This window comes from Miniopterus schreibersii (genome assembly GCF_964146895.1).
Source record: "Miniopterus schreibersii genome assembly, chromosome: 2".
NCBI lineage: Eukaryota > Metazoa > Chordata > Mammalia > Chiroptera > Miniopteridae > Miniopterus > Miniopterus schreibersii.
The window spans coordinates 152,631,832-152,656,566 of NC_138102.1; the positions used below are offsets into that span (position 1 = coordinate 152,631,832).

The following is a 24,735-nucleotide window of genomic DNA, read 5'->3' on the forward strand; positions in this document are numbered from 1 at the left end:
ATAAGTTCTATAGGTACTATGGCCTTAAAGAGAAATAAAATTTCTTACCTCATTTAATTTTTAAGTTTGGTAGAAAGCAAATATTGTATTGCAGTAAAAAAAAAAATTTTAATGGTATTCTCATAGTCCAGAATTTTTGATGGGTTGGTGTTTGATAAATTGATAGATTTGAAAAGTTCTAATTGCCTGCTTCATTCATTAGTGGGTACAGATGGTTGTGTGAATTAATCTGGCATCAGATTGCTGATAGTACATAATGTTTGTTGAATTTGCTGAGTGCATTAGTCATTACACTTCTGCATATGATATGTAATGAATATGCATATTATAATAAGTTCTGTGAAATGTAACTATGAGATAGTACTATACAGGCATGGATCTTTGGGTCTTTGCTGCCTCATATCTCTTATAGCTCGTAGCAGAATATCTTATTCATATAACCTTTACAATAAATATTTGTTAAAAGTCTGGAAAATCTCTTGAGTCCTTAAAAAACCAAGCACCCTTTTGAGGAATTATTTTTTGTTTTACAAAAAGTTCATAAACGAAAAATGTTTTGGTTCAGATACCAAGGTTATTAAACTACCTTGTTAATTTATTCTTGCTATGTCAACAGGGCTTAATTAATGATGCTCTATTTATTTATCCCAAGCTTATGATACATAGCTATAAAAATAATTTTCCTCTTTGCCAAATTTCAAAAAAACCTAGTTGCTCATGTACTTCCTCTGCTTTCTTCAGGTGGACTTCCTCCAGTTTTGCCATGGTAATGTCTGTGAAGCATTTCTTTTTGAACAGTGCCCATTCCCTTGATGTCTACAATATCACCTTTCTTATCTATTCACACATATGTGCCCAAAGGAACAATTCTGTATTTTCTAAAAGGCCTAGAGAACATATAGCAGGTACCTCCCTGTTTCCCTCTGTGTTGGTCATTTTGACAAATTTCTGGGAGATGGTGGTTCCAGCTGAAAGAACCATAGATTTGTTCTTGAACTTCATATAGAACCTTTTGTTTGGCTTCTTTCACTCAATAAAGTATGGCTAAGGTTCATTCATGTTGTTTTGTGCATCAACACAACAAAAGTTGGTTGTTTTTTTATTACTCAGTTGTGTTCCATTGAATGAATGTACCACAATTTGTGTATCCTTTTGCTTTTTGGTGGGCATTTGAGTTTACAGTTTTTTGCTATTATGAATAAAGCTGACGTTCTTGTACAAAGCATCTTGTGAATATATGCTTTCTAAGGAGAATTTTAGATGTTAGGAGTTAGATATATGTTTAATTTTATAAGAAACTGCCTGACAGTTTCCTTGTTTGGTTTTACCATTTCACACTCCCAACAACAATGTATAAGAATTTCAGTAGGCCCATGTCCTCACCAACACTTGTTATTGGTATTGTAAGTCTTTTTAATTTTGATCAGCCTAGTGGATGTGAGGTGGTGTCTCATGTAGTTTTATTTTGTATCTGATCTGATGACTAATGATGTTAAGTACCGTTTCATTTGCTTATTGGCTATTTGTATATGTCATATTTATTCTCTTGTTCAGATCTTTTCTCCATTAAAAAATGGATTGTTTGTGTTTTTTTGTTATTGATTTTTAGGAATTCTTCATTATGGTGACAAATCCTTTGTCAGATACAAGGATTTTTGGTTTTGAAAATTAAAAAAGTACTGTTTCAGTTGAGAGGTTTCAAGATTCATTGGGGATAAAAGTGATTGGTCATTTTATTATTGGCAGAAATTTAATTCCAGTTCTAAATCTAGGATTCTAGAAGAAAATCAGTTAAGGGCCACGTGGGATTTATCAGTTACTTCTTGCTGTGTAAAAAAACTACTCCACAGCAGCTTAATTCCCCAGTGGTTTATTATTTCTTACAGCTCCCTGGGTCAGCTAGGCAGTCACTCCGCTTCATGTGGTGTTCACTGGGGTCACAAATGTGGCTAGATGTCCAGGATGGTTTCTCCCCCTTGACTTGGGAGGCCTTGCTGACTAGGAGCCAGGCAGGCTTCTCCCTGCTTCTCCATGTTGTCTCATTATTAATAGTTTAGCCAAAGCTTCTTTAAATGGTAGCTGGGTTCTAAGAAAAAACAGGAGCTGCCCGGACTCTTAAGGACCAGGTCCAGAATTGGCACAGCGACACTTCTGTCACACACAACTGGATAAAGCACATCTCTGGACCAGCTCAGAGACAAGGGGAGGGAAATAAGCCCTCCTCTTGGCGGAGGAGGCAGTGTGCACATACGGGAAAGGCAAGAATTTTTGGTGGCTATTTTTGGTAACATTTTACCACAGGGGAGTAGATGCTTAGAATTTCCCAATAAAAGGTAACTTCATTAAAAAAACATAATTTAAAAGTTAGTCCTGTGTTTATTGCTAAGCATCTTTCCAGCTCTTTTTTATTCCATGCACTCGTTTATTCCTTACCACATACATTCTGCCACCAGTGTTTCTGACACGATACAAAATTGGAGATTAAAAAAAGGCTGAGTAGTTTTCACTTAAAAGACAACATGGAGGCTTACTGAGCTATTACAGATGTTAATTAGGATTCATTTCCTTTAATATGCTGGAAAGAATGTTATGATGCCACTTTACTGATGAACAAAATGAGCTTAATCACATCCTAGGAGCTAAGTATTCTGACGTTATAATCTCTTCTCTCGGAGCCCATCACAGCAGCCTTAGGATTCAAGATCTATTCCTGGGCAAACTTGTAGGACCAGGTGAGTCATGTGCACACAGCGAAGGAAAATATAATGGCCTTGGTGACCCTGCAGTATTTTTCTCATCATACACTTTATTTTTAAAAATTGAGGCAAAAATTCACATAAACATAAAGTTAACCATAGACCATTTTACAGTGTAAATTTAGTGGCATTTAGTACATTCATAATTTATACAACTTCTCATATACTTTTTTTTAAATCCTCACCCGAGGATATGTTTTTATTGATTTTAGAGAGAGAAAGGAAGAGAGAGAGAGAGAAAACATCAGTCAGTTGCCTCCCATACGCACCCCGACGGTGGATTGAACCAGCAACCTAGGTATGTGCCCTGACTGGGAATCGAACCCGCTACCTTTTGATGTACGGGATGCTGCTCCAACCAACTGAGCCACCTTGCCAGACCTCATATGCTTTTTAAAGGAAGAGTTTATTTTCACGGGAATGAAGAACAATACAGTTATTGCAAAACAGACTGATAAGATGTCCAACCATTAAATAACTCAGAAACAATGTGTCTTTGTTGGAATGGTACGCTGGGGCCGCTGCATTCCCACCTAAGTGCCTGTGTCTGGTCAGCAGCAGGATGGTCTAACAACCTCCTTCTCGCCTCTTGCCAGCCCCCTAAGTCCTTCAAAATTGCAAGAATAGTTCACTTGTATCTTAACCTTTCCTCTTGTAGGGATGGTAAGCATCCTCAGGGAATCTACCCAATTGATCCCTTGTACCCCAAGGCTTGGGACTTTCACAGATTCCTTGCAGACCTGAGAACAGCCATTTCCCTGGCAGTAGAGACTGTGGCCATCCGTTAGCCTCTGCTGTTGCTTTTCCACACCTGCAGAATGACTGATACACATGTTGTTCTAAGGGCTGAGCTCACCCTCAGTAAACTGGACGTTGCAGGCTGCATGCAATCCCTGCTCCCTCCTCCTCAAAATAGAAAAGCATTCAGATATTTTTGTCATGGGTGCTTTACTGGGATCACCTAAGAACTGAACAGATATAGTAGTTATTAGAGACTTAAAGATGTTTTAAAAATTTTTGCTCCACTCTCCCTTAAACACCTACAACAGTCTCAAGAAATAACTACCACCTCCCTTAACCTAAAAAGGGGTGGGGGGATGGGAGAGGGAGGAAACATCTGTGAGGAAAAAGAAACACTGACCAGAAGAATTGATCATTCCAGCATTTATCTTAATGGGATAGAACAGAAGCAAGAAGATAAAAGAGGAAAATACCTTAGATATAGTACCCCAATGATTATTCTGGGGGGAGGAGTTGGAAAGGAGTTCCTGCTGATTATGGAATACACTAACACTAAGAATAATGTTAGCAACCTTAGTAATTAAAATTTCATACCAGTCATAACTTCTTTGAATTTCCCTTACCTATGAAATGGAGATCTGCCCAATTCCCAGAGGAAGGTGCATTTAGGACTGCAGAGTACAGCAAATTTTAGTTCCCAATATGGCCATGCTTTTGTAAGAAATTTCCAAAGGTAATTGGATTCTGATTTTAGCCTGACCTGATCATGTTAGAACCAAACCCTCAGAAAATTGGACTCTGCTGCACAATGTGATAGATGCTGTAAAAGGGAGTTTAGAGGAGTGCATCTAACTTTCCCTGGCAGGAAATGTGGGAAGTTTCACAGAGCATGTAACACCGAAGATATAGGAGCAGATGTTTGTTAAATTGGCAAGGATTGAGGGGAGAATGTCTTAAACTGTGGGAAAACACTTGTAAACGCAGAAAGGGGTAAGAATATGACAGTAAGTAATTTACTACAGCCAACATGGGAGAGAAGAGAAAAAGTAGGAAGTAGAACTGGAGAGGTAGTCAAGGGCCAAATATAAGTTTTATATTATTAACTAATGAATTTGAATGCCGTAAGGATAGGAACCGTTGAAGGATCTCATGCAGGGAATTGTAATGATCAAACTAGCTTATTAGCATATTAAGAAGGTGACTTTGGCTGCAGTATAGAGGCTGGATTGACGGAGACTGGTTAGGAGTCACTGGAATAATTTGGGCAAGAGATGATGAGTATCTAAACTAAGGCAATTCCTTATGATGAATTGAAAAAGAAACTTCAATAATCTGAAGCTGTATTGCTCAGTATTGGAGCCACTTAGTCCCCCAGTACTTGGCACTTGAAACTTGACTGTTCCAAAATGAGTTGTGCTGTAGGTGTAAAATACCAGATTTCAGAGACTTAGTATCTCAGTACAATTTTTGTATATTGATACAAGTTGAAGCAATATTTTGGATACATTGGGTTAAATACAATATATCATTACAATTAAATTTCCAGTTTCTTTTTACTATTTTTAAAATGTGGCTACTAGAAAATTTTAAATTACACACATAGCTCACATTATATTTTTCATTGCAGACTAAATTCATTTCACTGCAATTACCTGCCTTTTGTGCTACCTGTTTGACTAAAAAGTGTTTCATTTTCATTTGTAATAGATGTCTGCAATAATGCAAAATTGAAACTGCAGTAATGCCAAATTGTTTTCATATCTTTGGGAAACAAGGTTGAAAAGTTTGATAGGACCTTATAGCTAATTTTATTAATAAGAGCCTCAAAACAGAATATTTGCAAGAAACTGGCTTTTGCAGATGAGGTCACAGTGTGTTTTGAAATCCGTAAGTTGATAATGTTTATTCACTCTTCTGCAAATAAATTATTTTTGCAGTGAAACTTTCCAAGCTCCTGCATGGATAAGATTGAACTAGAGAAAAAGTTTGTTTGAAAAACATTTTTTGAGACTTTGAGGTGTTGTCTGAACGCTCCAAAAATTTTTTTTGCCATGTTCCAGTTGACCAAGGTCAAGAAATGCCAGTACAGGTAACAAACACTCCTAGAGAATAGAGACGGCTGCTGTATCAAATAGTCTGTCTAATGGGTACAGGGTTTCCTTTGGGGGTGATGAAATGTTTTAAAATTGGGTAGTGATGATGGTTGTACTACTCTGTAAATATACTAAAAACCACCAAATTGTGTACTTTAAAGGGTGAATGTCAAGGTATGTAAAATATACCTTAATAAAGCTATTATTAAAAACTCACCCTCTACATGCACATTTGTTACAGTTACTGACTTGCTAATCATTTAATGAGAGTTATATGAGCACACTCACAAAAAGCAACCATATATTCAAGAATTTTTGAAATCAGGCCGGGCTGGAGTGGCTCAGCGGTTGAACATCAGCCCCAGATCCAGGAGATTGTGGTTCAATTCCCGGTTAGGGCATATGCCTGGGTTGCGGGCTCGATCCCCAGCAGGTGGTGTGTAGGAAGCAGTTGATCGGTGACTCTCTGTCATCATTGATGTTTCTGTCTGTCTGTCTGTCTGTCTGTCTCTCTCTCCCCTCCCTTCCTCTCTCTGAAATCAATAAAGACACATTTTTTTTAAAAAAGAATTATTGTGGTCAGACCACATGGACAGTCCTTTTTTGGCTTCTGTACGAGCCCTACAGATCTGACAGTATTTAGGGGAAGCCTAGGGGCCTTCTTTGGCAGGTACTTGTAAAGTTATTAAACAGTGTTTGTCTAGCTAACAGGATTGAAAGATTGAGTATAACTTCATTCTCATTCAAGTTCTATGCAAAGTGAATGTGAGACACTGAAAGATGTAGACTGAATCCAGCAGGTGACTAAAAAAGAAAAACCAAAAACCTCTCAATATTTGATCATTTGATGTTGAGGAATTTATTCTTTAACAAAGTTTTTAGACAAAGTTAGAGTTGTTTGTATCGACTCTGGATCTTGTTAGGCATGTCTTCTGTTTCTTGTACCTCAGGTTCGTCCTGTAGAAAATCATATAACTCCATAGATCCCAAAGGAAAGCCACAGTGTTTTCAGCTACAGTGAGTGGCAAAGGATGCACTTCTTTCTTTCCCATTTTGCTACCATCTAAGTAACGTTCTCTGGCTAGCCACCAAGCACCCATCATCTCAGAAACAAATTTGGTGCATATCTTTTCTCCCAGTCCTCTTTCCAAGTCATTTTCAGAGAAGTGCCAAGGCACAGAAAAGAAGCTGGGCCCCAGCTTGTCATGAGCAAAATGCTGAGGTTTGTACACAGCTGCTGCGCTCGGCCTAATCCCTCTCCTGAACAGCCTTGTTCCCCGGCCTTGCTCTGTGCCTGCTCTCAGCAACCTTTCTGACACAGGTTTAATGCTGATTAATCCCAAAACAATTCTAGGGCAGGACTCCCTGCCAGGATAAAGAGTGAACAAAATTGGTTTGCACACAGGCCAGCTGCAGTGGCTGCAGCTAGAGCCTGTCAGATGCGGACCATTTTCTTGTTTACCAAGATGAGGTTAAATTAGCACAGCATGAAGCAAAATGGATTAAAAAAATAGAAAACGAGCTATGCCAGTCGAGTGCGATGCAGTGAGAGTGGAATTCAGGCGATTTTAAGTTTGTTTGAGAAGGGAAGGTAGTATACTGTACTAAAAGCCTGATTAAAACTTGAAAGATTTGCTTGCTGTGAATGGAGGAGGGTGGCTGGACTGCATAATCTTTTAAAGATTATTTAAGTCTAGCATGTTATGAATTATTCATTTATGCAGTGTCATTTTCTGAAACATTTGCATTGGGTTTTATGCGTTTATAGAGTGATTTCTGGTAGAGGTACCTCGAGTCTAGAAGAGGAGGTAAGATGAACTATGTAATGAGAGAACCTGAACCTAGGAGGTCTGACTCTCCAAGCTTCAGTTACCAGGCTCCTTTTCCCTGCCTCTCTTCTCAGTACTGCTCCCACCACAGAGCCTGCCCTCACATCCTCTCCTGTGAACCCTGGCTTTTCACCCCAACAGCACAAACAAGGCTGGATTGAGGGAAGGAGCTCCACCCCCACCCCCCACTCCACCAGCCTGCAGGGGCAAAGTAAATAGCTGAGGGTAAGGAGAGGTAGGAAAGGAAAAGGGGAAAGAAAAGCAAATACAGAGAGGACAGCATGAGATGGAAAGGCACAGTGAAGGATGAGTTCCACAAGAGGCAAAGGAAAGAACTGAAATAATATACAGACCAGTAGCCAGCTCTTGAGTAGGCAAATGGTGGTGGTAATCACTTATTTTATCGGGCTCCTGAAGAACACACAAATGGTGTATTTTTCTGCAACCAAAGAACTGAAAAGTGGCTAAGATCACCTGCAATGAAAGATCAAATTAACAAAGAAGTGCACAAAATAAAAAAGGCCAAAGTTGCTTCATGGCTTGAGCCCAACACCTTTTAGGCGTGAGATACACTAACAGAAATTATGTTGTACATCATTACAGGAAATGAATAGAAATAGGTGATACATTTTAGTCACTGCCATCAAAAGATGCAAGGTCAGGAATAAGGCTAACCTTGCACCTAGTTTTCACACATGCTTCTACATGAAAAATAAGCATAATCCTTATTTTTCTGAGTGTGGCTTTAATGCATATATTTAAATTATATAAAAATATACTGCGTAAGCCTCTCTTTTGTGATATAATTGTCTCTCTGCCAGCTTGAATTATTGCCTTCCCAAGAATATGCTTGGTTAAGCTCCTAGCAAGAACTGAATGTATTTGTTGGTTGACAATACAGAATTTTGAAAGTCTCTTCACCACCAGTAATATTGTGTTCTGGTGAATAAATAAGTTTAATCTTGGGGCAAAAAGTGTTTCTGTGTAACAGTTTCCTAAATCATAGTTTACCGATTATTTTTATATAATTGAACAAAGTCTGAAATTGTTGGATTTTTGTTCATTTATACAAAATGGAAAGGCCTTTAAAACTCATCCTAGAAGCACCTCAAACCCATTAACTAGGATGGCTACTATGGAAAGAATAGAAAACAGCAGATGTTGGTGGAGATGTGGAAAAACTGGAACCCTTGCTTACTGTTGGTGGGAATATAAAATGGTACAGTTGCTGTGGAAAAAAACAGCATGGTGGTTCCTCAAAAAATTAAAAATAGAATTACCATGTGACCCAGCAGTTCCACTTCTGGGTACATACCCAGAAGAACTGAAAGCGGAGTCTTGAAGAGAGATTTGTATAGTAGTGCTCACAGCAGCCTCATTCACGGTGTCCATAACGTGGGAGCAGCCCAGGTGTCCACTGGTACAGGAATGGATAAGCACAATGTGGTTTAGACATGCAATGGAATATTTATTCAGCTTGAAAAAGGAAGAAAAATTTTCAGTATGCTACAACATGGATACACTTTGAGAACATTATGCTAAGTGAAATAAGCCAGTCACAAAAGGATACGGTATGATTCTCCTTCTATGAGGTACTCAGAATCAGAAAGGCAGTAAAATGGTTGTTGCCAGAGGGTGGGTGGTGGGGGGAAAAGGGAGCTAGTGTTTGGTGGATATATGGGTTTCAGTTTTACAAGGTGAAAAGAGTTATGGAGATGGGTGGTGGTGATGGTTGCATATTATGAATGTATTTAATACCACTGAATTGTACACTTAAAGTGGTTAAGATGGTAAATTTTATGTTATGTGTATTTTACCACAACAAAAAAATTGAAAAAACGTATCCTAAAAGAATTTGACTTCCTATATTCTCTCACAGAAGTACAATTTAACAAACATTTGTGGCAGTAAAATGTATCCACCATGTCAGTATATCTGCAAAATTATAACTATCTGGAATGGTCTTGCAGGAGACCAAAACCCATAATGCATCTTTTCTTTTTTATTTCTCAGCATATTGTAAAAGAAACAAATATTTTTACAGCAATAGTAATATTAATTTTGATTTAGAATTTCTCTATAATTGCAATCTTAAATGCTTATTAAATGACCTTTATACCACTATAGAACTATTCTAGAATTTATACACACAAGATAAAAAATCTTTACACAGTCTAGTAATCCCTTGTTCTTTCAACTAGCCTGTGTTTATACTTACTCGTTTACTTAGTAAAATGGTCCTTGCATTCATATTTACTAGGCTCCATGTAGGCCCTGGGGTTCAGTAGTAAACAAGGTACCACTCTTAGCCTCATAGAGCAGCAGGCTTTTCCAGAAGAAATAACTATAAACTTAGATCTGAAGTGTGGCCGAGAATTTGCAGGTGGGATGGGGGATGGTGCTGCAATGCTAGAAGAAATACTTATGGCAGAAGGAACAGCATATGTAAAAGTCAGCTAATTTGAGAGAGCATAGTACATATGGTGAACAGCTAGTGATTTCTGCATGGCTGAATACAGAATACAAAGGATATGGAAAATTCCACAGGAAGGGCTAAAGCATAAGCAGTTAGATTGTGCAACACTCTCGAGCTCTGTTAAGGAATTTGAGATTTATCCTTAGGATAGTGAAGCACTATGGAAGGTCTTTGAAGGAGAATAACATCAGATTTGTATTTAGAAAGATTTCTTGGCTGCTCTATGGAGCAGAATTGGCAGGAGTAAGCCTGGAGGCAATTAAGAAGGTGATGACCTTTGTAATAATTCATATGAGAGATGACATTGGATTGGACAAGTGCAGTGGCAGTGGGAATGGAGAGAGTTGGATAGGTTTAAGAAAAATAGGGGATTAAATCAATAGAATGAATGATTGATTAGATGTGGGAGTAAGAGGGCAAGAGGAGTCAAGGTGACTCTAGCTATCTGACTGGAGCCACTGGGTGAATGGTTGTACTATTCCTTGAACTAGAGAAATTAGCAGGTGGCGTGTTGGAAGTGATTCCTTCTTTGGTCTCTGAAAACTCTTCCTATTGTGAATCCAAGAATTTGTGATTCTTAATTAAGAAAACTCATTCTGTATCCTTAACATTAGACCATTTTTACCGCAACATAGGTAAATATATAAATAGGTCATTCCTGAGATGTCCATATCCCTGGTTACTCACAGACTTCAAAATAATAGTTAAGATTCATTGTTAGAGCTCATTGGCTTATTTGTTAAAATAGAGAGAATATTATTTTCGGTAGGAATGTATAATTTTGTCTAGTTACATACATAACTTTTACGTATAACCCTTTATAGTCAATACAGTCATGTGTTAGATGACTCAAAAAGTAGCTGTAAAGACGACAGCCACTGTTGTCAAGGCTGACAACATAAATATAATATCTAAATAAGTTAATAAATGTTAGAAGTAAACATTTAAGGACTTTCATTCATTGCCAGTGGGAAAGCAAAATGGTACAGCCACTTTGAAAGACAGTGTGACAGTTTCTTACAAAACTAAACATACTTCACCATACGTTCCATCAGTCATACTGCTTGGTACTTATCCAGAGGAGTTGAAAACTTATTTCCACACAAATACCTACAACAGAGATGTTTCTAGGAGCTTTATTCATAATTGCCAAAATTTGGAAGCAACCAAGGTAACTAACCTTCAGAGGTGAATGGATAAGTAAACTGATACAACTAGACAATGGAATATTATTTTTCAGTGGTAAAGAGAAATGAGCTATCGTCCACGAAAAGGCATGGAGGAATCTTAAATGCATATTACCGAAAAGACTTTATACTATATTATTCCAACTATATGACTTTCAGGGAAATGTAAACCTTTGGAGACAGTAAAAAGATAAGTGGTTACCAGAGGTTAGAGGGGGAAAAGGGATGAATAGGCAGAGCTCAGAGGATTTTTAGGGCAGTGCAACTATTCTGTACCATACTACACTATCCTGTACCATACCAAAAAACGATAGGGCACTTCTTCCAGCTACAAGTCAGTACCTAATAATAGATTCATATTACTGAGTAGTTTGGTTGGGGGGTTGTTTTCAATGCAAAATTGATGCAAGCAGATGGAGAGCTAACTCTGTAAGTCAGGAATGCTGTTAAACGTGCGCTGTCGGGTTCACTTTTCCTAGCATTTGGAGGAGGATTTTGAAAAAACTTTGCACTATTTATGACACATTTTTATGACATAACTTTACTCATCTGCCATTTTCCTGCTGGAAAACACAGAAAGACTAAGTAGTTTACCCAAGGTCACATATGGCTTAGTCATTCTATACTTACGCTGCAGAAACAGAAAAGCTAAGGTTCATTCTCCACGTTATGAGAATATTGAACCCTCCTTATTACAGAAAGCACTTTGCATGCTAGAAGGGGTTTCTTTCATGCCATTTTATTTTCCTCAGCCTTTTTCAAGAGAAGGGAGCGTGAATTCCAGGTTGTGACTCAAGTGGATCTTGATATTACTAATTGACACAAGGAACAGAGGAAGAAGAGGTAGCTTCAGGGACATAATAAGGAGTTCAGTTTAGGATACTTTGACTGTTAACCACTTGTGGTAAAGATTTCCAGTAAGCACTTGGAAATGTTGATCTGGAGAGATGAGTGATCAGGCTGGAGTATATTTTTGGAAGTCATTCATGTACGTGGGTAGTGTAAGCTGTAGGAGAGTGTAGAGTAAGAAAAAATGAGCAGACAGAGCCCAGTGGAACAAATATATAGGGAGCAGTAGAAAAAGAGAAACCCATGGAGGTAACAGCAAGCTCCCTTAATAACTGCTCTGTCCATAAGAAGTAGTAGAAAAGAGAAAATACCAACTTGGATACGAGCAGCTGAACTTTCCATCCCCAAATCTTGTTACCACTTGAGGATCTCACCAACTGTTGCTGCTACCATTATGCTGTGCTGGCCTTTCATTTCTTTTCTTTTTTTAAAAAAATATATCTTTATTGATTTCAGAGAAAGGAAAGGAGAGGGAAAGAGAGAGATAGAAACATCAATGATGAGAGTCATTGATCGGCTGCAGCCCGAAACCCGGGGATGTGCCCTGACTGGGAATCGAACTCTGATCACCTAGATCCCAGGTCGACGCTCAGCCGCTGAGCCACGCCCGGCTGGGCTGGCCTCTCATTTCTTACAGCTGAGAGTGTAAGACTTCACAGAATTCTTACAGATGAAAGAAGGAAATCATAAATGGAAAGTTACATAACCAGTTCAGGAAAATATGTGTGTGGCTGCTTTCGTTGCTCATAGACTCTGTTGGTCTTTTAGGGCCCTTTACAGAGTAGAGGACTGCCTCCTCACTGAAACCAGGGTCTGCCTCCACATGGCACAGGTTCTTTCCCTCTTACAAGTGAGGAGAGTCGTTAAACATATCTGGACTGCTAGTCGTCTAGGTTTAAGGTAATAAGGTCTAGAGAGAGGAAAGAGTCCTTTATATTGGTCTAAGTTCCATCTTTCATATTTTCTTCTCATGTCATGAGATGTATTTTCTCAAGGTGATTAACAACGGGATGTCCACCTCCTTCAAGAGAGACAGACCAGTACCCTTTACACACCAGGGTATGACCTTAGTCTGTGGACCCACATGGGTAACCATCTCAGAATACATTTGTCCAACAAAGCAATGAGATAAACACAGCCCTAGCCAGTTTGGCTTAGTGGTTAGAGCACCCGCCCTTGGACTAAAGGGTCCCAGGGTCGATTCTGGCCAAGGGCACGTTCCTGGGTTGCAGGCTCAATCTCCTGCCCTGGTCGGTGTGCAAGCAGGAGGCAACCAATTGATGTGTCTATCTGGGTCTTACATCCATGTTTCTCTTTCTCTCCCTTCTTCCCTCTCTCTCTCTCTCTCCCCCACAAAAGCAATAGAAAAAAATATTCTCGGGTGAGAATTAAAAAAAAAAAAAGATAAAAGATAAACACATACTGCGGCAGAGAGACTTTTGCAGTGATCATTGATATAAAACAACTTGAAGAGATTGGTGTCACAGAACACAAGGGAACAAGGAGATTGAAGGGTCAAGTGCTATAGAAAGGTTGAGTGAGTAAAACTAGAAGCAGCTCTTCTACTTTTTTTATATATGTCGATTCTGAGCTTTATGCCTTCAAGTTATTTTTACTTTGAATTATACCCTCCACTGCTCAGTGCTGGTGCTCCTGGAGAGGTTAATCTAGTTCTGTGAGTGGATGTGGAGGGGCCTGGGAGTTTGACCTCACTCCTGCAGGGACACGGGTTCTAGTCAGCTTTATAATTCGGAGAGATCCCCTATGGCAGCTGTGCTGTGTCCTGTGGGCAGCAATCCAGGAGTGAGGAGATGGGGCTTTGAAGCAACTGGTCCTGGTTTCTTCACATTTCTGTTGTTTCCCAGTGGTGTAACTTTGGGAGAATTCCTCAGCCTGTCTTGAATTTTAGCCTCTCAATCTGAACATTGAAGGTGTTGACCCCCAACTTGGTAGGGTTGTGTGTGTGTGTGTGTATGTGGGCTGCAATCCTCCTGAGTTCCCCTTGAGTGATAAGTCTTAAAGTCTATATTGGTCTTTAGATTTTTAAATTAAAATTGAAAGCCATACTGATGCAGAGAGACTTAGAGGCTGTTTTTGCTTAGCAAAAATAAGATCAGTAGAGCATTTTGGTACGAACAACTTCAAGTAATTGCTGGAAGAATGTTTCTGCTTGATTTGTATAGGAAGGTTCTCTTCCCCAGTGAATCTTGTTACTAACATTGTTTTGCCCTATTTTGCTCATGTTAGAATAATTGCATAGACCATGAGGCAGGAACCTTAGTAAAATAGATGTACCCTCTTCCCCACCTTGTAATTTATATCTTTCTTTTAGAGAATTTCTAATGTAGGATTTTTTTTTTAAGAGAGTAAGGGGAAACATACATAAGAAAGTGGTTTTCTTGGGTACATTAATTGGTACCCCTATGTGAACTAACCTGAGTAGTGTTTCTGACTCCCTATATAAATTTTGTGTGTGTGTGTGTGTGTGTGTGTGTGTGTGTGTGTGTGAGTACTGTCAGCAAAATTAATGAATGGAAATGGAGGGAAAGGTGTATTTTAATTCTGTGCAAACAACTGCTTCTTTGAGTCATGCAGCAGAAATTTTCAGTTTGAATCATCATAGAACTCTGGCTCTGTAGTATTACTTGTCAGATATAAATATTTTATTGGTAGGTGACTTTCTTTTGTTCCTGAAGGCAACAGGTGGCTCTCTGGGAGTCTCTGTAGCAGAGAATAAGTTCTTTAGCAATAGGGGAAGATTTGTTTTTCGTGTGATAAAATGCAACATGAATAATAGCATTAATATACTTTCCCACAAATAATTGGATAAGCAAATCTCAGAAGATAGATATCTAATAATATTAATAATGCGTTGTGATTAATGTAATAAAATAATTCACATTTTATATATGAGGGAACCTTTGCTTACAGAAATTGTAATTTGCCCTAGTCTGCTAGACCCTAGATATTCAACCAGAGCTAACCAAAGCTAAAACCTTGTTTTCTTGGCTATAATTTTTTGAAAATCACTTATATATTTTCCAGAGTAATAAAAATCATTTACTAAGCACTGATGAACACGTGGTATTTATTTTATTATTAACCAAAAAAATTATGGAACATTTCCTCTTAGAGAATTTTGTGAAACCAGTTAAATACTTCAGTGACTTTTAAAGTTTGTTTCTTGTTTCATATTTTATTACAAAAGGGATAGTATTATTTCCAGTGGAAGTGGGTTTCTTTTAGAGTCACAAGGAAAGCGTTCCGGAGACCCAGGTATGGGAGAATGTGAAGCAGTGACAAGGGTTATTGAAGTTGAAGTAAACACAAAGTGCTGTCGTGGATTTAGCTCCATCTGCTCTGGAACAGTTAATTCTTGTCTTCATCAGGCCCAGAAATAGGGCCAGTGTCCAGACATTTTGTGCCATTAGTTTAGTCCAGTCTAGTCCCTGTCCTTGTCCAGCTAGCTTAGCTTCAGTTCCTTGCTGCCCTGCAGCTGGCGCGCTGTACCCAGGCCCACGCTTGGAGTCCTGGTGGCTGCTGGGACCACATGGTAGCTATGAAGAGAAAATGGTGAGTGCACGTTACCGGAGAAAGAAGAGAGAAGCTTTGTTAAGCTTCACAGGCTTGAGAAAGACCAAATGTCATTTCAAACTAAGCAATCGGCTTCCCAATCTTGCCCACACTGGCGCTGGGTCTTAATCAATTCATTTCCTAGATCTTGGGCAGTGGGTGGCTCTGTGTCCCTTATCCAACCCAATTGTTTTCCCAGGTAAGACTGACAGGCCTCTGTGGTCACTGTCTTAGTTCCTACTGCACATGCCTCATAGCCAAAACACCTCCCTCATGCCATCTTGGCTCCTACTGCGCATGAGCCCAGTGGAAAAATCTCTCCTGCTGTTTTTATTCCTCCCCCATAATGATCCTTCCTGCTCACTAAGGGGGATTAGGTCCCCAGGGTGGAGTGTGCCCTGGGGAGTGTGTGAAGCTGTTACTTCTAGTAAAGCAAGCACCACTCATTGGTGGATTCAGCTCCCCCGTTTATTGTGCGTAATGTCTGATGCCCTTTGTTCCTTCCTTTATTAATATCCAGCTACCTAGCTAACAGTATGGCAAGCATAGATTCAGAGGAAAACACTTGCTTTGTTTCTTGTTATCAGAGGACTGTAGATCTGGATTCATTGTTAGGTTATTTTTGTAAATAAATACTCCACTGTTGTATTCTGCACTTGGTGGTAGGATGCACAGAGCCTAATTAGACTTTGGTCTTTGTCCTGAGTTCCTGGCACGTTGTAGGCACACTGGAAATTTACTTGAATGAGTTAATATCTCCTATCTTAAAAAAAAACACCAAAACGTTTCCCTTGATCCCATATTTTCCTCCAGCATTATCCATTTCTCATCTTGCCAGCAAAACTCAGTTATTTGTACTTTCTGCCTCTGTTTCCTCTCTTGTGTTCTGTCTTGGACAGCACCACTCCACAGAAACAAACCTCTTTGTTAAGGTCACAGTGTCTTCCATGTTATAGCTCCCTCCTTGTTAAAACATTTTCTCCCATGATGACCATGCTTCTGTTTTGTTTTGTTTTCTCTTACTGGCTGCTTTTTCTCATTTACCTTTTTGCCAGTTCCTCATCTCCCCAACCTCTTACTGTTATGTGAGTCCCCTAGGGCTCTGATCCCGGCCTCCCTGTCTTCACCTACATTTATTTCCTAGATGGTCTTATCTAACCCTGTGGTGGTGAATACCATCTATTTAATATTCATCCCTGAATTTCTGACTTTCCCTGAATTTTAAATTCATATATCTAAATGCTTACTCAAAAATTTCACTTGGATATCAAATAGGCACCTCAGACGTAACATACTCAAAACTGAATTCCTATTCCAGCCCCCTAACCCCCCCACCTCCACCTCCACCCCTAAACCCTCTCCTTCTCCATTGTTCCTCTTCAGTAACTAGCCATACCATTCAACCAGGCGCTCAGACCCAAAACTGTAGTATCATGATATCCTTGACAACTCCTTTCTCTTACATCTAATCTGTTGGCAAATCATACCTTTTATGCCTTCAGAATTATTTAGAATCTTATTACTTCTCACCACCCTAACACTACTTCCCTAATCCATGCTGCCGTCATCTCTTGCCTAGATTATTGCAGAAGCCGCCTAATAGGTCTCCGATTTCACTCTCACCCACTATAGCCTGTTCTCTCCGATGCCAGGGTGATCCCTCTAAAACAAATTCACTTCTCTGTTTAAAAAAGGGACATCTGTAATATTTTAAACAAATAAAATTTAAAAAAACAAAAAAAAACACTGCAGTTACTTCCCACGATAACTTAGCATAAAATCGAAAGTTCTCACCATTGTGTGCAAGGTGCCCTGTTTTATCTGGCTCCTAGTTACCGCTCTGACCTTGTCTTCTGTGTTTGCCTCCTTGCTACATCTCAGCCGTGACAAGCTCATATCTCCTGAGGGATTCTGCACTTGCTCCTTCCCCTGCCTGAAATATCTTTTCCTGAGGTGACTTCATACGTAGAATTAAGAGCACAAACTCTGGAGTCAGACTGCTTCGGTTTGAATTTTCTAGTTGTCTTACGTTGGACAAGTTAGTTAACCTTATTGTGCCTCAATTTCTATATCTGAGAACAATAGTAGTACCTACTTCATTGAGTAATTATGGTGATGGTACGAGTTGATACATGCAGAGCACTTAGACTAACCCTGCCATATAGTAAACTCTGTGGTAGCCATGATGATTATTACTTCATGATGATTATTACTTCATCAGGTCTCTACTTACATGCTACCTGTGCAGAGATGATTTAAATAGTGGTAGAAGCATCAGAATAAATGGTAAATGTGCCTCCTGGGGGGATCTGCTTGGAAGAGGACAGCTCACTGTGATATAATGACAGCTCATGTGTGCAGGTGGATGTCACAGTTGTGCCCGTTCATTTAGTTACCAGCCTGTAACTTCCCACATACCCCCCACCCATTTCTCTTTCCCTAGTCAATCAGTTTTGTAGGACTCACTGCTGATCAGTATTCCCAACTCAGATCGTGCTAATTCCTATGTGGATGGACATACGAAGCAGAAGTTACCTCACCACCCCTTTGCCCCCTCAGCATGGATTCCATGGGCAGCATCCAGAGCTCTCTATTTCCTCCCCTCACCTTTAGCAAAGTACTGGGGGAAATTTTGTTATCCTGAATATTCTGACCATTTATTACATGTGTGTGCGTGTGTGTGGTGTGATGTGTTTTAACTTTAGAGAAAAGAGGAACAAAATGAAAAAGGGACAGGGCACAGCAAATTAATTAACTTTTTAAACTTACCGTCTGTGTTCATTTTTTCTATCAGCAAACTTTCTTTAAAATATCTAGGATTCCGTAGTATCCTTCAGGGACAGGCGGATAGGGAAATATCGTGAGATTGGGCCTTGTTTTGTAAAGAAACACCCTGGTCAGAAGTAGTCTGTTGTGGAAATGGTTAACGAGGGAAGGAACTCACTGGGGCCCTAGGAGTGAGAAGGTTCAGAGAGGAGGTAAGTGAAGAAATATGTAACAGGGCTGCCCAGGCTGAGAAACAGCTTCAAGGTTCACAGGTCTCACCATGCACAGGCTGTAGAAATCCTCTGCAGTGGCTTGGAGCTCGGGGTAGGGGCCCTGCTCCCAGTGCCAGTTGAGAGGAAGCTTGGAGCCTCTGAAAGGCTGGATCTCATGCTCCCAGCCACAGTGAGAGGAGTGTTCTTGGTTCTCTAACATCATTGCTTATGTATAATTCTCTGTATAACTGGCCAGTAAATTGACCTGGAATGACTTTGATATTTTTCTTTTCTTTTCTCTGATGAAATCAGAAACAAGGGCCCTTTGAAGTAATTGGAACTATTGGTAAATACTCCTAGTGATACCCTGAACGCAGCCAAGAGTCTTCACCTTAGTCAGGGCAAAGTAGGCTTTAGATAAGAGCCTATTGTTAGACCAGTTAATGGATTAGTTTCCCCACTCTGTGTTTCATTTTTGTGAGAGATGTTTAGCATCAGTTGTAAAGTTCATGCTTCCTTTTCCAAATGGGGAGATTTTGTGTCATGTTCTAATACTACTCCACTCAGCTACTACACTAATGAGTAGTCGTTACTCCTGCAACTAGAAAGAGGGAATACATGTACTGTGTATTTAATGAGTGCAGTCTGCTTCTTGAATTCTTTCATGCTAGTACCGTGACAATTGTTTGCCTCCCAGAAGTATGCAGTGTCCCGGAGGAGCACCCTGACTTGTGTGCCCACAGGGCACCCTCAGCCAGGCTCGTCACACCTAGATGTGTGTGGGGGCTGTTCAGAGGTCTGTCTGCTTTGGTCTCTGCCCAGATGATGAATGTCAGTTCACAGTCCTGACTGTCCCTAAAGATCAAAGTAACTTCCTTGGTGGTTTTAGGGCACTTTTAGTCATTTATGATGACTCAGTTTCTTTATTCCATCAGTTCAGGAATTCCATAGGCAGCTTTCCCTGGCTCTTAGGACCCTGCATTATCATTATTTGACTCTTTAATGGAGACTCTGACATCTCATTAAAGATGCTTGAAAGTTGTAGACATTTAGGTATCCCATAAAAACATCCAGAAGTTTTAACACTTTTCAGCGCTGCTCAGTTACAGAGCTCTAGTGTGAATTTTTTCATAGCCTGTGTCCTCACTGTCATAAACTTCCCTCCAAAAGTTGACACTTCTGAGTTATTAGTGCTTAAAAGGATAGTTTGATTAAGTGGAATCTTGGTAAAGAGCAAACTTCAGCTTATGCTTGCATAGTGACTTACAAAAGGTAGACTACTTATAATATTGGGTATAACTATATGCTTTTGTCCTTACCTTAAATATTGGATTTTAATTTTTAAAACAGATGTGGTTTTTAGAGCAGTTTTAGATTTACAGAAAAATGAAGAAGGTAATACAGAGTCTTCATACCCCCATCCCCTATCCACACATGTAGTTTTCTCTATCATTAACATCTTCTAGTAGTATAATACATGTGTTCCAATTAATGAATCAATTTTGATACATTATTGTTAACTAAAGTCCACTCTATTCAGATTTCCTTAGTGTTTATTTAATGTGCTTTTTCTGTTAGAGGATCCTATCTAATATATCACATTATAGTCAGTTGTCATGTCTCCTTATGCTCCTCTTGGCTATGACAGTTTCCCAAACTTCCCTTGTTATTGATGATCATGACAGTTTTGACAAGTACTCCTGAGGTATATTGTAGATTCCTCCTCTTGGAGTTTGTCTGATGTTTTTCTCCAGATTACACTGGGGCTATAGGATCATATGATGATACTATGTTTAGCCTTGTAAGAAATGGCCAAACTGTCTTCCAAAGTGGCTGTACCACTTTGTATTTCCACCAGCAATTTGTGAGAGTTCTGTCACTTGCATACCTGTCAGCGAGTCAGTTTTTTGGACTTCAGCCATTCTGATAGGTGTGCAGAGGTTGGGTTATATTTTTTAATTTAGTCTTAGTACCATATTTCGTTATATCTGACTATGGAAACAGCTTCCTCCTGGTATTTCTCTTCAGATTAGCATTAAGGAAAGTATGTGTGCCTTTCTCCATTTGAATAACTGTTACAGATGTTTAAATAGCACTTCACTTATTATAATAAAATACAATTACCTATTCTCTTTGCTTTCTTATTACTAATAGCTTATAACCTGCATACTATTGGTGTTAAGTTGCATTCCATTGATGTTAATGTCTTATGTTTAATTGCTTTTGTTTAATTTTTTTATTCTCATTTTCCATTCTTCAAAGTCAGTTTTTTTGCTTTTTTGTTTGTTTGTTTGTTTGTTCATAAAGCTTTTTTGTTTCTGTTACATTATGTAGTTTTGTACCAATGGCTAGAAGCAGATCGTCATGGCAAGAGCCAAGATGCTGCAAATACGACCTCAGGTAAAAATAAAAAGTTGAGGTGTTAGAAATCATTATTTTAATTCACCCAAGCCCATCGTAATTGTTTCTTTTTTTAGTTTTTCTTGGGCAAAAAATAGGTATTGTTTTGTATTTCTGTTCTCTCATCTGCATCCTAATTTTCTTAAAGACCAAATTTGCTTCAAGCCTTGAAAAAATTATTTATGATCCTTTAAGCTCTCTTGGCAGATATGTCCTATTATTTTTAGGAGGAAAGACCTCATTGCAACTTAGGTTTAGTGGGAGATTACTTGACTATTACTTGAAACTAAGTTTATATATAATTGTAGTGGGGAAAACTATATTAATATTTGCACAAATTTATCCTTGTTCATTTCAGGATGATATCTGAAAGTGGATTTTAAGTAAAGGATGCTTATATATAATTTCCAATTCCTGGGAATCCAAATCCTTAGACTGATTCATTTCTCCTGCTAAGTCCCAGTAATAGATTCTAAGTTAGAGATTTATTAAAACATGAGCTCAATGTGAGAAGTTAAGGTTGTTCCCCCATCTCACATCTCCAAAAGGCATCTCCAGATTTTCTTCTCTGGGTGGTACTAGTAGGAATAGCTGCATCCACTCATTTAGAAATCCTTAACAGTGCTACCAAAATTTCTACATAGTTTATTCCCCTGATGTCCTTCAAAATAATATTTGCCAAGACAGCTGTATATGTAGCAATGATCTTTCCCATTGCCCCCCCTCCCCTGGCAGTCTAATGAGAGGTGGCGGTGGTGGTTCTGTTTTTCTTTTGTTAGATTTGTGTTTCTGTTTCATGGGGTTTTTTCGGTTTTTGTTTCTGTGAAATTTTTTCTTTCTGGAGGTGGTTTTCCTTCTCTCTTTTCTGGTGATTAATTGGGCCTCAAAGGGTGTGGTGTTCCTTAGTTAACAGAACAATTATATTGAAAATGGCACTGTTGTGACTTTTCTGATTTATCTTCTGTCCCATTAATATCGATATATGAATGAGGATAATGTTACTATTTTAGCTGAACTCAGGCAGGAATCATTTAAAGGTAAGTGTTTCAAGGAGTTGTATCCTGCATATGTGCCGTTTCTTCTGCCCCACAGTGTTTCCTATTTTATTTACATTCATGGATAATAAAAACAAGCACTTGGGTATTTGAGGGTGGGCGAAGGAGAGTGTTGCTTGATGGCTATATATTTTCTGAGGATATCCTCCTGTTGCTGTGTCAATAGCACAGTCAGCAGATAGACCTTTAGAACCAGGAGGAAGTTTCTGTTTTATTTTTTCTCTGACTTGAGATGAAGTAAAAAGTGACCTTTTTTTAAAATGAAGTGACTAATCTAAAAATCTTAGTGTTTGCATGAGAATACAGTATTAGCTTAAAGATGTCATTCACCCTTCCTGAAATCAGCCATTCTGAACCCTCTTTTCTTCAGACACATAGACTCATGGACCATTTCACCTTTTCCCATTGTCTTTTTGATGTTTACACACTCTAGAAGCATGGTGCAAAAACTGATAAACTTTACTTAGGGATGCCTTTGACATTTGTCTTCTAGAAGTGAAAGCTCACTACTCCACCTCTTAGAAGATGGAAATATGGGGTAGAAAGATACAGAAATGACTTGCTTGCCTAAATAAGTAAGAGGTATGAGCCCAACAAAAAATGATCATTAGCCAAGGACTTAAATTAGAAACAGGAGGTTACTTGCAACGAATCTATTTAAATTATGTGCCTTTATTCAAAAAAGCTCCTGGGTATTTTATATTGCAGTCTCCAGCAAGATTTTAGAGTGTGCCTTTACCCTCCTGTGATCTGTTAAGTTTTGCACTAAAAGGTGTTTTAATATTCATCTTTTTGTATTTTTACCAAAAATGGAAACAGTTTGACTACATGTCCAAGCATGACTTACAAATTGCCTTATGATATTTTTACTTGTATAAATACTGGTAAGTGGCATTTGTCTTTTGCTATAGCAGTTTGTGTTTTACGCTTAAAAAAGTAAACTTAAAAAGTACAAAAAACACAGGAGACAGAATAAAGTCTTTTCATCCCTCATTCTCAATTTTTTGACATTGAGAATTTAAGATCTATCTACATTAAAATAGTTTATGAAACTAAGGCATTTGTAGATAACAGGTCTCATGGGAGTTAATTTGGTCAAGGAGATAAAGAATTTAGCTGACAGCTATTATTAAATTTTCTTATATATAACAATCAAAGTATAGCCTACTTTTCTTCCCAGATTTTTGACAGGTGATGAATTTGGCTTAGAATAAATTTTTTAAAATATATTTTTTATTTATTTTAGGGAGAGAGGAAGGGAGAGGGGAAGAGAGAAACATCGATGTGACAGAGAAAATAGACTGGCTGCCTCTTGCACGCCCTCCACTTGGAATTGAGTTCACAACCTGGGCATGTGCCCTGACAAGGAATCAAACCAGCGACATTTCTGTACACGGGAGGATGCTCTGCCAATTGAACCACACTGGCTAGGGTGGAATAGACTATTTTCAGAGTTTAGTGTGTTTAATGTGCTTTGCCTCCTAAAGTAGACAACTTAGTATTGATGTTTATAATTCTGTTAATTCTATTACTTGTAAAAACCTAGAGATGCAGTCACATTTATCAGAGAATTTTGTGGAAATGTAAGCCCATCGCCTCCTTTGAGCACTGTAGCATTGGATCAGTCTATGTACAAAATTTCGGGATCATAGGTATGATCAGCTTGATTCAGGATGTTTCTTTAATGAATTAAATGTTACCAAATAGATATTTTTATCATCACATACTACAGGGAGGATTATTTTATCCTATCTGATTTTTAGTATCAGTTGTCTAGCCAGGACTTTAAAATTCAAATTCTAAAGTCTTAAATGCAGACCTCTTATTAAACAGTTTTTGAGGTTTATTTTCTTTTCGGTTTTCCATAGAGAATTTTACAATGCAGACTATTAGAGGTAGAAATTGAATTAGATGTCAACATTATCAGTCAGTATAGCTACAAAATAAAAATAAAACTATGACATGCTTTTGAAAAAATTCTAGATGTTAGCTAATTGTTAATTATTTGTTATAGGTGAAAATTTTGACCAGAGTCCTTTGAGAAGAACATTCAAATCTAAGGTTCTGGCCCATTATCCTCAGAATATAGAGTGGAACCCCTTTGATCAAGATGCAGTGAACATGGTATGTGTTTTTCTTTTCCTCTTTAGCCTTTTTATTTTATTGAGATGACAATAGTGACTATTTTGAATGTTCTACATTATTTAATTCTTTAAATATACAGTTTAGTATAATAATATACTTATTCACAGATGTAAAAAAATGAAACTTGGAGTTCCGGTAACTTGCCTGGGGTCCCCATAGCAAATCACTGTACAATGGGACCCTCCAAGCCTGTTTTCTTTCCTACTATTAAGCTTTGTTGTGAGTTTGTATTAATTGATCCATAGGTGGCTTTGATAAACAGTGATATTACTTTGTTTTCCTGGTAGGAATCCTGATGGAAGGAGTATGATTACAGTTTTCATATTTCAAGGAATGTTGTATGATGGCCTATAAATTATCATATTCACAAAGCAAAGAGGGAAGGGAAATTCAGTGCATCATTTAGACAGTAGGAATTTGTTTGTAAGGAATTTGACCTAATAAATGAATTACCAGTGGTGATTATAAGTCCCTTTAGAGATTGTTGGGCATAAGTAGGTCATAATTTTCAGATCATTCAGGGAGGGTTCTGCTTAGAAGTTTGGATAGTATTTTAGACATTTGTGAATTCTGTGATTATGAAAATCAGGGGGCCCCAAAGTAAGCAAATCAGAGATCAGGCCTGATAGGTACAGAAATGACTAAAGGTGGAC

General features: G+C 38.5%; 1 protein-coding gene across 3 annotated transcripts in view; it reads left to right on the forward strand.

Moving 5' to 3' along the window:
• DENND5B (DENN domain containing 5B) overlaps positions 1–24,735 on the forward strand; it is a 154,898-nt gene that overhangs the window by 39,847 nt on the left and 90,316 nt on the right. For 2 of the 3 annotated variants that reach the window (XM_081127140.1, XM_081127138.1), the window contains exons 2-3: positions 20,817–20,882; positions 23,952–24,061. In XM_081127140.1, the coding sequence (XP_080983266.1) occupies positions 20,817–20,882; positions 23,952–24,061 (176 nt within the window). The remainder of the gene's footprint in view (positions 1–20,816; positions 20,883–23,951; positions 24,062–24,735) is intronic. The other variant, XM_081127139.1, reaches the window with a different exon arrangement.